Source organism: Polistes fuscatus, unplaced genomic scaffold (genome assembly GCF_010416935.1).
Source record: "Polistes fuscatus isolate 324 unplaced genomic scaffold, CU_Pfus_HIC Scaffold4, whole genome shotgun sequence".
Taxonomy (NCBI): Eukaryota; Metazoa; Arthropoda; class Insecta; order Hymenoptera; family Vespidae; genus Polistes; species Polistes fuscatus.
In genome coordinates this window covers 12,838,882-12,850,824 of record NW_025113118.1, presented here as the reverse complement: position 1 = coordinate 12,850,824, position 11,943 = coordinate 12,838,882, and the positions used below count along the sequence as shown (strand labels likewise).

At 30.1% G+C, this 11,943-nt stretch overlaps 2 protein-coding genes and 1 long non-coding RNA gene across 12 annotated transcripts; 2 read left to right on the top strand and 1 right to left on the bottom strand.

Annotated features, from left to right (window-relative positions):
- The first annotated feature begins 4,117 nt into the window (after positions 1 to 4,117).
- On the top strand, positions 4,118 to 5,618 carry LOC122521379 (coatomer subunit zeta-1). Of its 5 annotated transcripts, none has more exons than XM_043642057.1 (6): positions 4,118 to 4,187; positions 4,683 to 4,928; positions 5,008 to 5,141; positions 5,207 to 5,297; positions 5,433 to 5,441; positions 5,536 to 5,618. In XM_043642057.1, the coding sequence occupies exons 1-6, from the start codon at positions 4,170 to 4,172 to the stop codon at positions 5,581 to 5,583; spliced, it is 546 nt and encodes a 181-aa protein (XP_043497992.1). In that variant the 5' UTR covers positions 4,118 to 4,169; the 3' UTR covers positions 5,584 to 5,618. The 5 variants fall into 5 exon arrangements, with proteins under 5 accessions (XP_043497992.1, XP_043497993.1, XP_043497989.1 ...); XM_043642054.1 differs by lacking the exon at positions 4,118 to 4,187 and adding an exon at positions 4,226 to 4,381; XM_043642058.1 differs by lacking the exon at positions 5,433 to 5,441.
- Positions 5,619 to 6,380: 762 nt separating this feature from the next.
- Positions 6,381 to 7,008, bottom strand: LOC122521380. The gene is made up of 2 exons (XR_006304749.1): positions 6,584 to 7,008; positions 6,381 to 6,495 (listed from the first exon to the last, which is right to left on the bottom strand). It is a non-coding gene; the product is annotated as an uncharacterized LOC122521380 (long non-coding RNA).
- A 535-nt stretch (positions 7,009 to 7,543) lies between these two features.
- On the top strand, positions 7,544 to 10,094 carry LOC122521376 (sulfide:quinone oxidoreductase, mitochondrial). Of its 6 annotated transcripts, none has more exons than XM_043642048.1 (9): positions 7,547 to 7,602; positions 8,009 to 8,121; positions 8,193 to 8,304; positions 8,391 to 8,615; positions 8,708 to 8,908; positions 9,008 to 9,217; positions 9,295 to 9,481; positions 9,562 to 9,808; positions 9,895 to 10,094. In XM_043642048.1, exons 1-9 carry the CDS (start codon positions 7,597 to 7,599, stop codon positions 9,959 to 9,961), a joined length of 1,368 nt encoding a protein of 455 aa, XP_043497983.1. In that variant the 5' UTR covers positions 7,547 to 7,596; the 3' UTR covers positions 9,962 to 10,094. The 6 variants fall into 6 exon arrangements, with proteins under 6 accessions (XP_043497988.1, XP_043497983.1, XP_043497985.1 ...); XM_043642050.1 differs by having other exon boundaries at positions 7,559 to 7,705; XM_043642049.1 differs by having other exon boundaries at positions 7,559 to 7,828.
- The last annotated feature ends 1,849 nt before the right edge of the window (positions 10,095 to 11,943 follow it).

The following is an 11,943-nucleotide window of genomic DNA, read 5'->3' as shown; positions in this document are numbered from 1 at the left end:
AATCGATTATTGATCGATTCGTTGCACATGGACATTTAGAAGTTAAAAAAAAAATTTTTCGAAATTACCTTTAAGATAAATTATATTATCGTACGATTTAACAACTTTATGTTTTATTTTTCTCTTTTCATTTACTAGTATAATCTTTTTTTTCTTTTAATAAATCGATGAAAGTTCTGGAAGGGATGAATGAAGAAGTTCGTGTATGTCCTTGCTGCGTTAATTCGAAATGATTTATTTCGAGGAGCATAATACACACACATACACACACAAATGTTTTTTTGTATTTAAAAATATATATTTTAGGAGATATTATTGCTCTTTTTACAGATTGTGCATTTACAATTGTAGCGTATCGTGTTAGATGATTAATCCCTTCGCAAATCTTTCTTTCGAAAAAAAAAAATAAAAAAAAAAAAAATAATAAAATAAAAAAAAAAAGAAATAAAATAATTAAATGTCCCTGTGTCAACGGAACGATCCCTCACGATTATTGATCATCGATTGAACCGAGTACACACGAGGATAAATAAAAATTGAATCACGTCCAAGATATATTTATTTGTGTCTTTATTATTTTTCTTTTTTATTTTTTACATTTTCTTTTTTTTTCCTTTTTTTTTCCTTTTTTTCTTTTTTTTTTTTTTTTTTTTTTTTTTTTTTTTCTTTTTTTTTTTCTTTCTTCGTTCATGTAAATAGCCGTAACTGCATAATGTAATAAGTAATTCGATTATACTATCGACACTTAGTATAACAACAAAAAAAAAACTATCGATAAATAATTAATAGTATTATGAATCTGTAAATAAAATTATTTTGTATGCCAAAATAAACCAAATGTATAACACTGAGATACACGATGATGATGGTAAACACGAAACGCATTATACACCGAATAATTACACAAGAGAGAGACAACGTTGAAAAGAAAATGTATAACAACGCTTCTTGCTGAGAGAGAAACGATCGTGTAATAGACATTATTCGCATATACGTAATATAATTATATGTGTCTCGATTGTTCGGGGTAACATTTTACAAAAAAAAAAAAAAAAAAAAAAAAAAAAAAAAAAAACGAAAAAAAAAGATATATTAAATCGATGATATTTCTAATACTTTATCCTTTTTTTTTTTCTCTCTTACCGTCAACAAACAAAAATTCAACCAAAGATCCCAAATGCGTTATGTGAGTGTGATTTATTTTTCTTTTCTTTTTTTTTTCTTTTGTAAATATATATATACATATATATATATATATATATGTGTGTATATCTAACTCTTTCGTTATATTATCGTGCAAAGTATGAAGTATGAGAAAACCTATAAGTATACCCGAATGAATTCATACGAAACGATATTCGCACTCTTAAGCATTTTCTATAATGAAAGGGTTAATATATGTATGTGTGTATATGTACAAAAAATTAATCACTCTACACTCTCATCCTTGGCACATCTTTTCTCTCGTTGTGCATATCAAAAAGCAGTGGCACCGAAATGATACAGAGTACGAACGAGCAAGGGGAAAAAAAAAAATATAAAATCATGTTCGTTGTTCATTACGATCGAATGTATTATATGTTCGAACAATTATATCGATAAAGTAATATGCCTTTAAAGCGTTCCTTTAGCGAACAAGTATATATATATTTTTATATATATATATATATATATTAGCAGTAAACGCTTTCTTGTTCTCTCAGCGTGTGATAAAAGGAAAAAAACAAACAAATTACGCGTCGGCTATTTTTTTCCAAACGCAAGGAAATATATTATATTTCTTTTCGTTTTTCTTTTTTTCATTTTTTTTGATCGATATTCAATTGAACTTTAAAGATAAAAAAAAGGAAGAAGAAGAAACTTTTACATTTCAGATATCCATATGCAAATGCAATTGATATGAGGAAGAAAAATAACTCAAAAAAAAAAAAAAATTGAAAGAAAAAAATTTCGAACGAAACAAAAAAAAATATAGAAAATATAAAACTTATATGTCAAAAAAAAAAAAGAAAAAAATGGAAACAAAATTAATAAATATTGCGAGTGTTTTTTTCCGAATCAACAACTATTGAATAATAATTAATTAACGCGAAAAATGCGTATTACTTTCTTGAAGTTATAGCTTTTGGGTTGTATGATAAGAAGTGACGTTTATTGCTAATTGTTTTTAATTAATAGATAATGTAATGTAAAGCGTACACACACACATTTGCTCCAGAGGCAACAAAAAATAATTGAAAGAAAGAAAAAGAAAAAAAAAAGAAATTAAATCATATTGCAAGTCGAGATGAAAATGACAGCGATATGACGAGATTCAATTGATAGCATTATCGGCAATGTTTTCTTGAAATAATAATAATAATAATGATAATAATAATATTAATACTTTATTATTATTATTACATATTAATATATTATTATTATTATTATTTTTATTAATATTAATTATAAATAAGTAAATATAGATAAATAATAACAATAATTTAAATAATAATAATAATAACACACAAAAGAAAAGAGAAAAAAATATTGCAAAATTTCATCGTTACCTCTCAACAAAACAGGAAAATTTGTGGGGAGGTGGTTTTTTTCCTTCTTTTTCCTATAGAAAAATCAATAATTTTTCCACGTTCGAGAAGTATATATATATATAATATATAAGTGTGATAAAGGAAATTTTTAAACAAAAAAGATGGACGAACAAGAAAGAAGGTCAAAGAAAAATAATAACCCACGTCCACGTTGTATATAAACTTTAGTATATAAGAAGTTAAAAAAGAAGAGGAAATAAAAGACGAAGAGAAAGAAGAAGGAGCGACGATTCGAGGAATATATATATATATATATTATCTTACTAATTACCGTTCGCAAGTCGTGCATTTGTATTTCGCGCGTGTTTGCTCGCGCATCTTCCCTTACCACTTTTCCGATTCCCATCTCACCTAAATTCGCCATCAAGTTAGATGGAATGGACGTCATTAAAAATAATCCTCGGGTTCGGATAATAAAATCCTCATAATTGGTTGCGATAATACGAATTGTGTAAAACAATTCGTATAAAAACTTTCACACTTCGAAACGTCTATGGGAGTATTCCTACTTTCGATTTTCGATTGTAAAATCGATTGTAAAATCGAAAATCGAATATCTTTGCGAATCGAAGAATTCGAATTTCTGTAATGATGAAAAGAATTGGATTTCTTTTCAAATTCAATTGTTCTTTCTAATCGAAGACAAAATTAAATTCAATTCAAAGTCCGTCGTTTATATTGTCATTGTTTGCTGAATTTGGTTCTTTTTTTTTTTTTGTTTTTAGGAGCATTGATTGTTACAAGAGGGATTAATTATCGAAGAGACAAATTTTTGTGCGCGAACGCAGACTTTGAATTTAGTCAGACTCGAACAAATAATTGCTCTTCGATATGCGATTGTAATTAAAATTAAAGTAATAATCGAAGCTAAAATAAACATTTTTTAACTGTATTCTTACATAATATGTTCTATTTTTATGGAAAAGAAAAAATGAAACTGAAGATAGGGAAATGTTACTTAGCTTGAATTATCGAACACTCACCTATGTCATTTTTTTCTAATAAAAATTCAAATTAAGTTATATATATATATATTAGAAACATATATATATATATATATATATCTTTTCTATTTCAAGTGCTCCTGAATGAATAATAAGTTTTTAGTATCTATTGTGAGAATTTTGTTTCGAAAAAATAAAAGAAAAAAACAATTAAAAGATATTACGTTTGGGAATACTTGAAAACGAGCAAAGCTTGCCTACTATTTCGGGACGGCGTTAGAAAGTTATCCTTAAATAAAGAAAGCAACAAATAATAACGAAAAATATATATCTATTGTCTACATTATTTTTCCTTTTCCAATCATTTTATGTTCAAGAATAAAAGATAATTTTTAATATTTTTAAAATGTAAATTATATTCGACAAAGAGATGAAATTGTTTAACATAATACAACGTTCGGCAACTTCATGGAAAATTATTGATAAACAAAAAATTATTGATAGACAAAATAGTTTCGTCGAATGATTTTTTAAATTTACGCGCCATAGTGACAAAAGGGTTAGTAATTTGATGACGTAGCAGGTCTATTAAAGTTTATGTTGGTATGTTTGACACGTCGAATTAAACGTAAACATGAACGTTCAGTTATTGGTAGGTTCTGTTAAATAACATTGAAATTTTGTTTGCATACGTTATATAAAAACTAGTTTCATTGCTATTTAGTTTCGGTAAAAGTGTCGTCTTGTTCAATTGAAATCATGAATCGGGCTGGTTCGTCAAAGTCTAGTCAACATAACCTCACTTCAATCTCGTACAACCTTGTACAGAATGATCTTTATACATGTGTATGATTATCACTTGCGTTTATGATTGATTGATTGATTGTTTTGTTTATTTTTTAAACGTTCTTTTTATCACTATTATTATTAATTATGTTAATAAATAATATTTTTATAACTTTTCTTTAAATTTATAATCTTTTAATGTTTTAATAGATGGGTTTATGAAAATTTTATTTTAAACGTAATTTAATATTGTAATTGTGAATATTAACTAACTAACTTGTTTGTATTTAAACGTATGCATTTTGCCATAGTGAATATATTTCTTTGATAATACTTTTGTATTTAAAAATGATAATTTCAGGAACCGACATTGTATACCGTCAAAGGTATGGCTATACTTGATAATGACGGCAACAGAATCCTTGCTAAATATTACGATAAAAACATATTCCCAACAGCGAAGGAACAGAAAGCATTTGAAAAAAATCTTTTCAATAAAACTCATAGAGCCAATGCAGAGATTATTATGCTTGATGGTTTAACTTGCGTTTATAGGAGCAACGTAGATTTATTTTTCTACGTAATGGGAAGCTCGCATGAAAATGAGGTACATAACAATTTTTATACGTACAATTTTATGTTTTCATACAAAATACGATGACACTAGTATGCAAAATATGTTTCAGTTGATTCTGATGAGTGTTCTCAATTGTTTGTATGATTCCGTAAGTCAAATTCTTAGAAAAAATGTTGAGAAAAGAGCGGTGTTAGACAGCTTAGACATAGTAATGCTAGCGATGGATGAAATTTGTGATGGAGGGTATGTATATAGAAATAAATACATTTGTGATTTGAGAATGCATCTAAAATCTAAATTTTTTTTAGGATCATTTTAGATGCCGATGCTACTAGTGTTGTTCAAAGGGTAGCATTAAGGACTGATGACATTCCACTTGGAGAACAAACAGTTGCACAGGTAATACTCGATTATATGTTTCATTCGTTTAAACAAATTAACAAATGTTAGATATATCTTTGTTAACTGAGAGGATAGAAATATTTCCGATTTCTTTATTTTGTGTTCACGCATCGTTCTTCCTTCTTCGCACAGTCCCTGATTGTAAGTCTACAGTGATTCTTAGGAATAATTGGGCTATTGCATTTTTTTCTTTCCAGTACATTTCATCATTTTTTAAATTTCTTTTTTGTTCTAGGTATTGCAATCGGCAAAGGAGCAGCTAAAGTGGTCATTATTAAAATGAATTCTTTATACATTATAGCAATGTTATTTTTACAATCATACAAAAAATTTTATAAATATTATCTCAATGTGCTGTTGCATATTATAGAAATAATATGTAAATAAATTATTAACTTGGATTCATTTTCCAATTCTCTCAAATTCTTCTCACAGCCCACAAATACAACTAAGCAAGGAGAGTATTATTTTATTTATATATAAATATACTTTAACATTGATTATAAAGAAATATTAAATATTCAATATTTTTTCATAAATGTGATAAGTCAATAAATCCCGTACAAATGCTGAGAAGCATGTTAAATAAAATTGCTTTTAACATTTTGCGAGTATCGGTGGTCCAGGTGGCCAGTGAAAGCAATTAAGTGTATAAATGGTGAAAATTAGCTGCAAGAATTGACTTTGGCTAGATTCAGAAGAAGCACGCTACGTGAATAGATACAGGAGCATCAGGGCTATTTAGCACTTTGACACCCTATTTACCACCCCTGCAGAAAAGATAGCTGAATGAACGGTAGGAAAGCCTTTCAGCCCATATGTCAGTATGTAACAGTGCTCCATTGGTGGGCATTTAGTATTAATCACCCGATGAGAATGAGACGAATGAGATTACTGATTTATTTTGAACAAAACTATTCAAAGTCAAATTGAAATTATTTCAAAACTATTGTAATTATCATAATGATAATATAATGATATCAGAGAGTAAAAATAGGAATAGGTTTTTAGACTATACTTTATCGTTTTCTATACGCTTAGTAATAGGGATAGGAGAAGTAGTTCATACCAACAAGGATAGTCTTTTGCAAAATATCAATCTTTATTTTCTCTTAGAATTATATTAAATCTCTTTTCGAATCATATTAAAACATTATAATCGAGAATTTTCCGAATGGCGATCATATTGTTTTCTCTGAAAATAATCGAAGAACGGAACAGTGAGCAGCCGTATACCATTATACGAAATAAATGCGAGTTAATTAAAGGGCAAAAGCAATTACTTGCGAATAAATCGCAGCCGTTAATCCGTTATAGCGCAGTCAAGTCTGCACTTCTCTTTTCGTATCGTATCACCTATCCAACCCCAAACTACCCTCTTTCGTCTCATCTCACAGGCCGTTGGCACATACAAGAGAAAGGGGATTTGTGAGAACGATACCGATCCTATGCTATGTTCGCATAATTAGCTTTGAGCATCGCCACCTGCGACCTCGATGAGGCTTCCTTTCTTCTATCCTTTCTTATGTCTTTACTTCTTATATCTTATATCTTTACTTCTCCGGCAATTAAATGTAATTAAATATAATATTTTATTGTAGAATTTTATATATAATTAAATCTCACAGAATTTTTTAATGAACGACGTGTAGCACAAAAAAGTTAGCAAAACTGCAATAGCAGAAAAAATGAATAAGCGCTCTTAATTGCTCACTTAATTATTTATTTAATTATTTATTAATAATATCGACGTTCAATAGATCGATAGTTCAAAATATCGACAGTCGGTAAGTGTAGTTTTCTACTTGTACAACACCGACTGTCGGTAATAGAAGATTTTTAATCATTTATTTTATCCTACGTCGGTAATTCGTTATATTAAAGTTACCGACGGTCAATATTATTAAAGTACAAAACTATCGTTACCGATGGTAGATAAGATAAAGGTAGAGCACTACTATTACCGATATGGTACTTAGCCGGCCTGCCACTAAAGTGGCTTTTGCGAATATTTTTTCCAGGTCGATGCGCCACTTTAGTGGCTCTTCTGGCAATTATGGATTTTGATTGAGCAATTAGTGAGCAATTAAGAATACTTATTAATTTTTTTCTGTTGTTGCGGTTCTATACCAACTTTTTTGTGCTTTAAACTTACTCGATAAAGATTTATAATTAAGTGACAATCGAACAGGTGGCTGAATTAGATTTATGTATCTGCAGATGATAAGGATGACTTCTATTAAAAAAAAATACAAGGCTATTCATAACATTTTGTTAAAAGTCAGTGCGTGAATGAATGCAGGTAGTTTTTTATCATTATTTATATGTGTTGTTAATAACACTTATGCTAAACATTATGGTAATAAAGAAAAGTAGGATTCAGAAATTCAATAAGATAAATCCATGTAAGTTTATATGTCAAGTAAAATATTCTGATAAATGATAAAGATAACTGTACACATTCGTATAACCTTTATTTAACTGAGTTCACGTCACGTCACGTCACATCCTACAATATTTTTCTATTAGTAAGTGCAGTATTATTACCTTTTACAAATGTGAATTGGTTCTAATCGTACTAATTTAGATTTATTGAATATATAGGATTTAAATTGGATTAGATTTGTTGAAGTATTTCAATAATTACATTTAATTTTGATTTCCTTTATTATAATATATGTTTATAATATATTTTATTTATTTTATAGGTGAGCTACATAAGAAGTGTGAATTTTAACATGTCTCTTGCAATGGGTTACAATTTCTTATTATCTCCTAAAAGCATATTAATTAAAACCATGCATAGACAAGTTCATCATTCGTAAGTAAATTGTTTACGATTAATTTTTTAATTTGCGATTATTTTTATTTATAATTATTACGTATTTATAGTTGTAAAGTTCTAGTACTCGGTGGCGGTACTGGTGGTTGTACGATGGCAGCAAAATTTGCAAGAAAATTAAGAGGATCGTCCAATGGAGTTATAATAGTTGAACCAAGCGAGGTAAAAATGATGTTCACTAAATTTGATTTTCTCATACAATTTATTTAATATCCGTTAATTTTTATTGTTGTATAATTATTGCATAGGTCCATTATTATCAACCACTTTTTACTTTAGTCGGTTGTGGTATTGGTTCTTACAATTACTCAAAGAAACCGATGAAAAGCGTGCTTCCAAAAAATGCGAAATGGATAAAAGATAGCGTGATTGGTTTTGATCCAGAAAATAATCAAATTACTACGAATAATGGTGACATAGTGCAATATGATACTTTAATTGTCGCATTAGGTTTACAAATTAATTGGGATCAAGTAAGCGAATGATTACTTTCATTATTATAGCATGTCTTTTTATTTTCTTATATATAAATATGTGTATCTGATTTGTATAATATTTTTAATAGTTACCAGGTTTGATAGATGGTCTTCAAAGTGCAGAATCACAAGTTTGTTCCATTTATGGTTCGGACACTGTACCGCATGTATTTACTAAAATTAAAAGGACCAAGGACGGTACAGCTATATTTACGTATCCAAATACTCCTGTCAAATGTCCAGGCGCGCCACAGAAAATTGCTTATCTTGCTGAGGATTACTTTGTAAAAGTATATTGTTATATAATTTTTAAAATTACATAAATACTAAATCAATAATGTGAAATAAAATATGCAATTCTAACAATTGCATTTGTTCGTCTGTTTTAGACAAATGTACGTAAAGACGTAGAAGTGATTTATCATACATCCTTACCTATTATTTTCGGTGTCAAAAAATATGCTGATGCCCTTTGGAAGGTTTGCAAAGAAAGAGACATTAATGTTAAAACGAGATCAAATCTTGTAAAAATAGACGTTGATAAACGAGAAGCGACATTTGAGAATTTAGATGTTCCAGGTGAAACTTCTACAATGAAAGTGAGTACTTTTTCAATATTATTACGTACAATATTTCATATAATTTATATATATAAATTATTAAAATTTATGTTTAGTACTCGTTGTTACATGTATGCCCTCCGATGGGACCACCAGATGTTTTGAAAAAACATCCTAAATTGACAGATAAGGTTGGATTTTTGTCAGTTGATCCTGTTACATTGAAACATACTAAGTATTCTAATATCTTTGGAATAGGCGATTGTTGTAATACACCGAACTCCAAAACTATGGCAGCTGTAGGTAATGAATTAATAATTATGTCATTATTTGGCAGATAAGAAATTTTTATGCTGGAAATTTATTTATCTTATTATTTACAGCTGCGCAAGCAAAAGTTCTTTACAAAAATATCATTGATGACTTAGATGGTAAGCCGATGGTAATGAAATATACAGGATACGCTTCCTGTCCGTTGGTTACTGGACAGGGAAAATGTATTATGGCTGAATTCGACTACAAATTACAACCCATGGAAACGTTTCCTGTAGATCAATCCAAGGAACTATATTTCATGTTTTTACTGAAAAAATATTTCTTCCCGTTTCTATATTGGAATCTTATGCTGAAGTTTGTAATTTTTAGTTTAAATAGCCCTCTCAGATTAATTTAAGAAAACAGAAACTTATTTTTTTTTTAATTATTTTATATTTCAGAGGTTGGTGGAACGGTCCTGAATTTTTTCGAAAGTGTACAAGTTTTATGAAATCTAAAGGAACATAAAATTCAAAGAAGAATAAAAGGTATTTATATTTCCATTTTGTGAGTATGTTAATATTTTATGAAATATTTTATGTTGTTATTGCATAAATATAGATCACGTACGTTAAATTACGTATGTTAATGCAAATAATAATCCACAGCATATATATTTTATTTATATTTTACAAAGCAATGTTTTTATTATTCGTAAATCAATATTAAATATTTTATCTATTTAAACATAAGAAAATGATTACAGGAGTGATGATTATTAAATTAAATGTTTAACATATTTCTCTAATACTATTTTTACAATCATACAAATTTTATAAATGTTATTACAATGTTATTGCATACTATAAAGCCAATCATAAATAAATAATCAAATCAACGTGGATCCAATTTTCAAGTTCTACGCATAATCCATATTCTGAAGCTGACTAAAAAAGAGAGTATTATTTTATTTACGTATACTTCAACATTTGCAATTGAATATTTTAATCTCTCCTGATAAAAAAAGAACATTCTTCACGACGATTAAACGACTTTTATATCGTCTAAATAAATTTATAATTTCCCTTGGCATTGACGAATGTCATCTAAATGAGAGATTTTTAAAAAATCCATACCAAATAGATAAAGAATATCATACTTGGAATAATCCCGTACTACAGCAGGATAATTCGCATAATTCAGATACCGCTGTAAAGCGTCGAGAGAGTCTAAAAAAACGAATTTTTCCGTAATCTCGAGGGAAATCTAAAGATTGATGCAAGGATGGCAGGAAGAGGAGGGGGGTGGGAGTAGGAGGAGAAGACGCACGTATATAGCAGTGGAAGGTTTTTCGCCGAGAGAACCTGAAGGACATTGGCCGGTTATTTGGAGTCATGTGACAAGGCTGGTGTCGATTCGATCGTACCCGTTGGTTACTCTTTCATCGAATTCTTCCACGCTGGGAATTTTAGATTTGATTACGGAACACGGTGGCCTCTCCAACATTCAGTTCAACCCCCCGCTACCCACCCACCCAGTCTCCTGTTTTTCCCTCTCTTTTCTCCTGTTCGTCTTCCTCCTCCGTTTACCGAGTAAACTCTCGACAATCTCTCGTTTTCACCCCCTTCCTTTTGCCACCCCTACCACCTATTCAGACTATCAGAGGAACGCGATACACAAACACAAGCATCAGCACCGGCACCCTTTTGCCATCGAGGATGAAAAACTCTTGTTGTACGATCGCGACGGAATTATTGGCCGGCCGAGCTTATTTATGGCATTCATTTTCCTCGAGATTGCAAGAGGAGAGGAGTGGAGAGCGGTGTGCGTGTCGGTGCGCGCGCGCGCGCGAGTGGGCATACCTCGTCTCCACCCATTGTTCACTCTCTCTTTTTTTTTTATTCCCTTTTTCTTTTTTTTTTTTACCGAACGGTCCGTCGATGCCACGATTTACGATCTTGTCACCTGAGAGACGAACAGGACGTTGATAACGACGATATTCTGACACGAGGGGTTGGGGTTGGTTCGTTGTTGGTTGCTTGGTTATTCGATCTTCGTTCTTTCTCATCACCTTTACGAACAAAAATACTACGTCTCGTTAATTTCAAATCTACTTTATCTAACTTTTTCAGATATAAATGTATTTAGAGATGCATGGATTAATGACAAATGGGATTTTATCTTATTTATCGGGGGGAGGGGTGTTACGAAAAGAACCAGATAAAGTAAAGAATAATGTTTAGAAATGTTCGCACTTTTGCATGCTCTTGGAATGTAACGGATATCCCATCTTGACACGCGCACGGAAAATCTCACCCTCGGACGGAATCGTTCTCGTAAATCAATAAACACTTCGTACACACGTTGTTGGAAAGCCTGTAAAATGGAATCGGTTCTAACATCTTGCGGCTAGCAGTGGTCCAGGTGGCTGGCGAAAGCAATTAAACGTATAAACGGTGGAAATTAGCCGCAAGAATTGGCCTCGGTTAGATTCAGGAGAAGCAGGAATT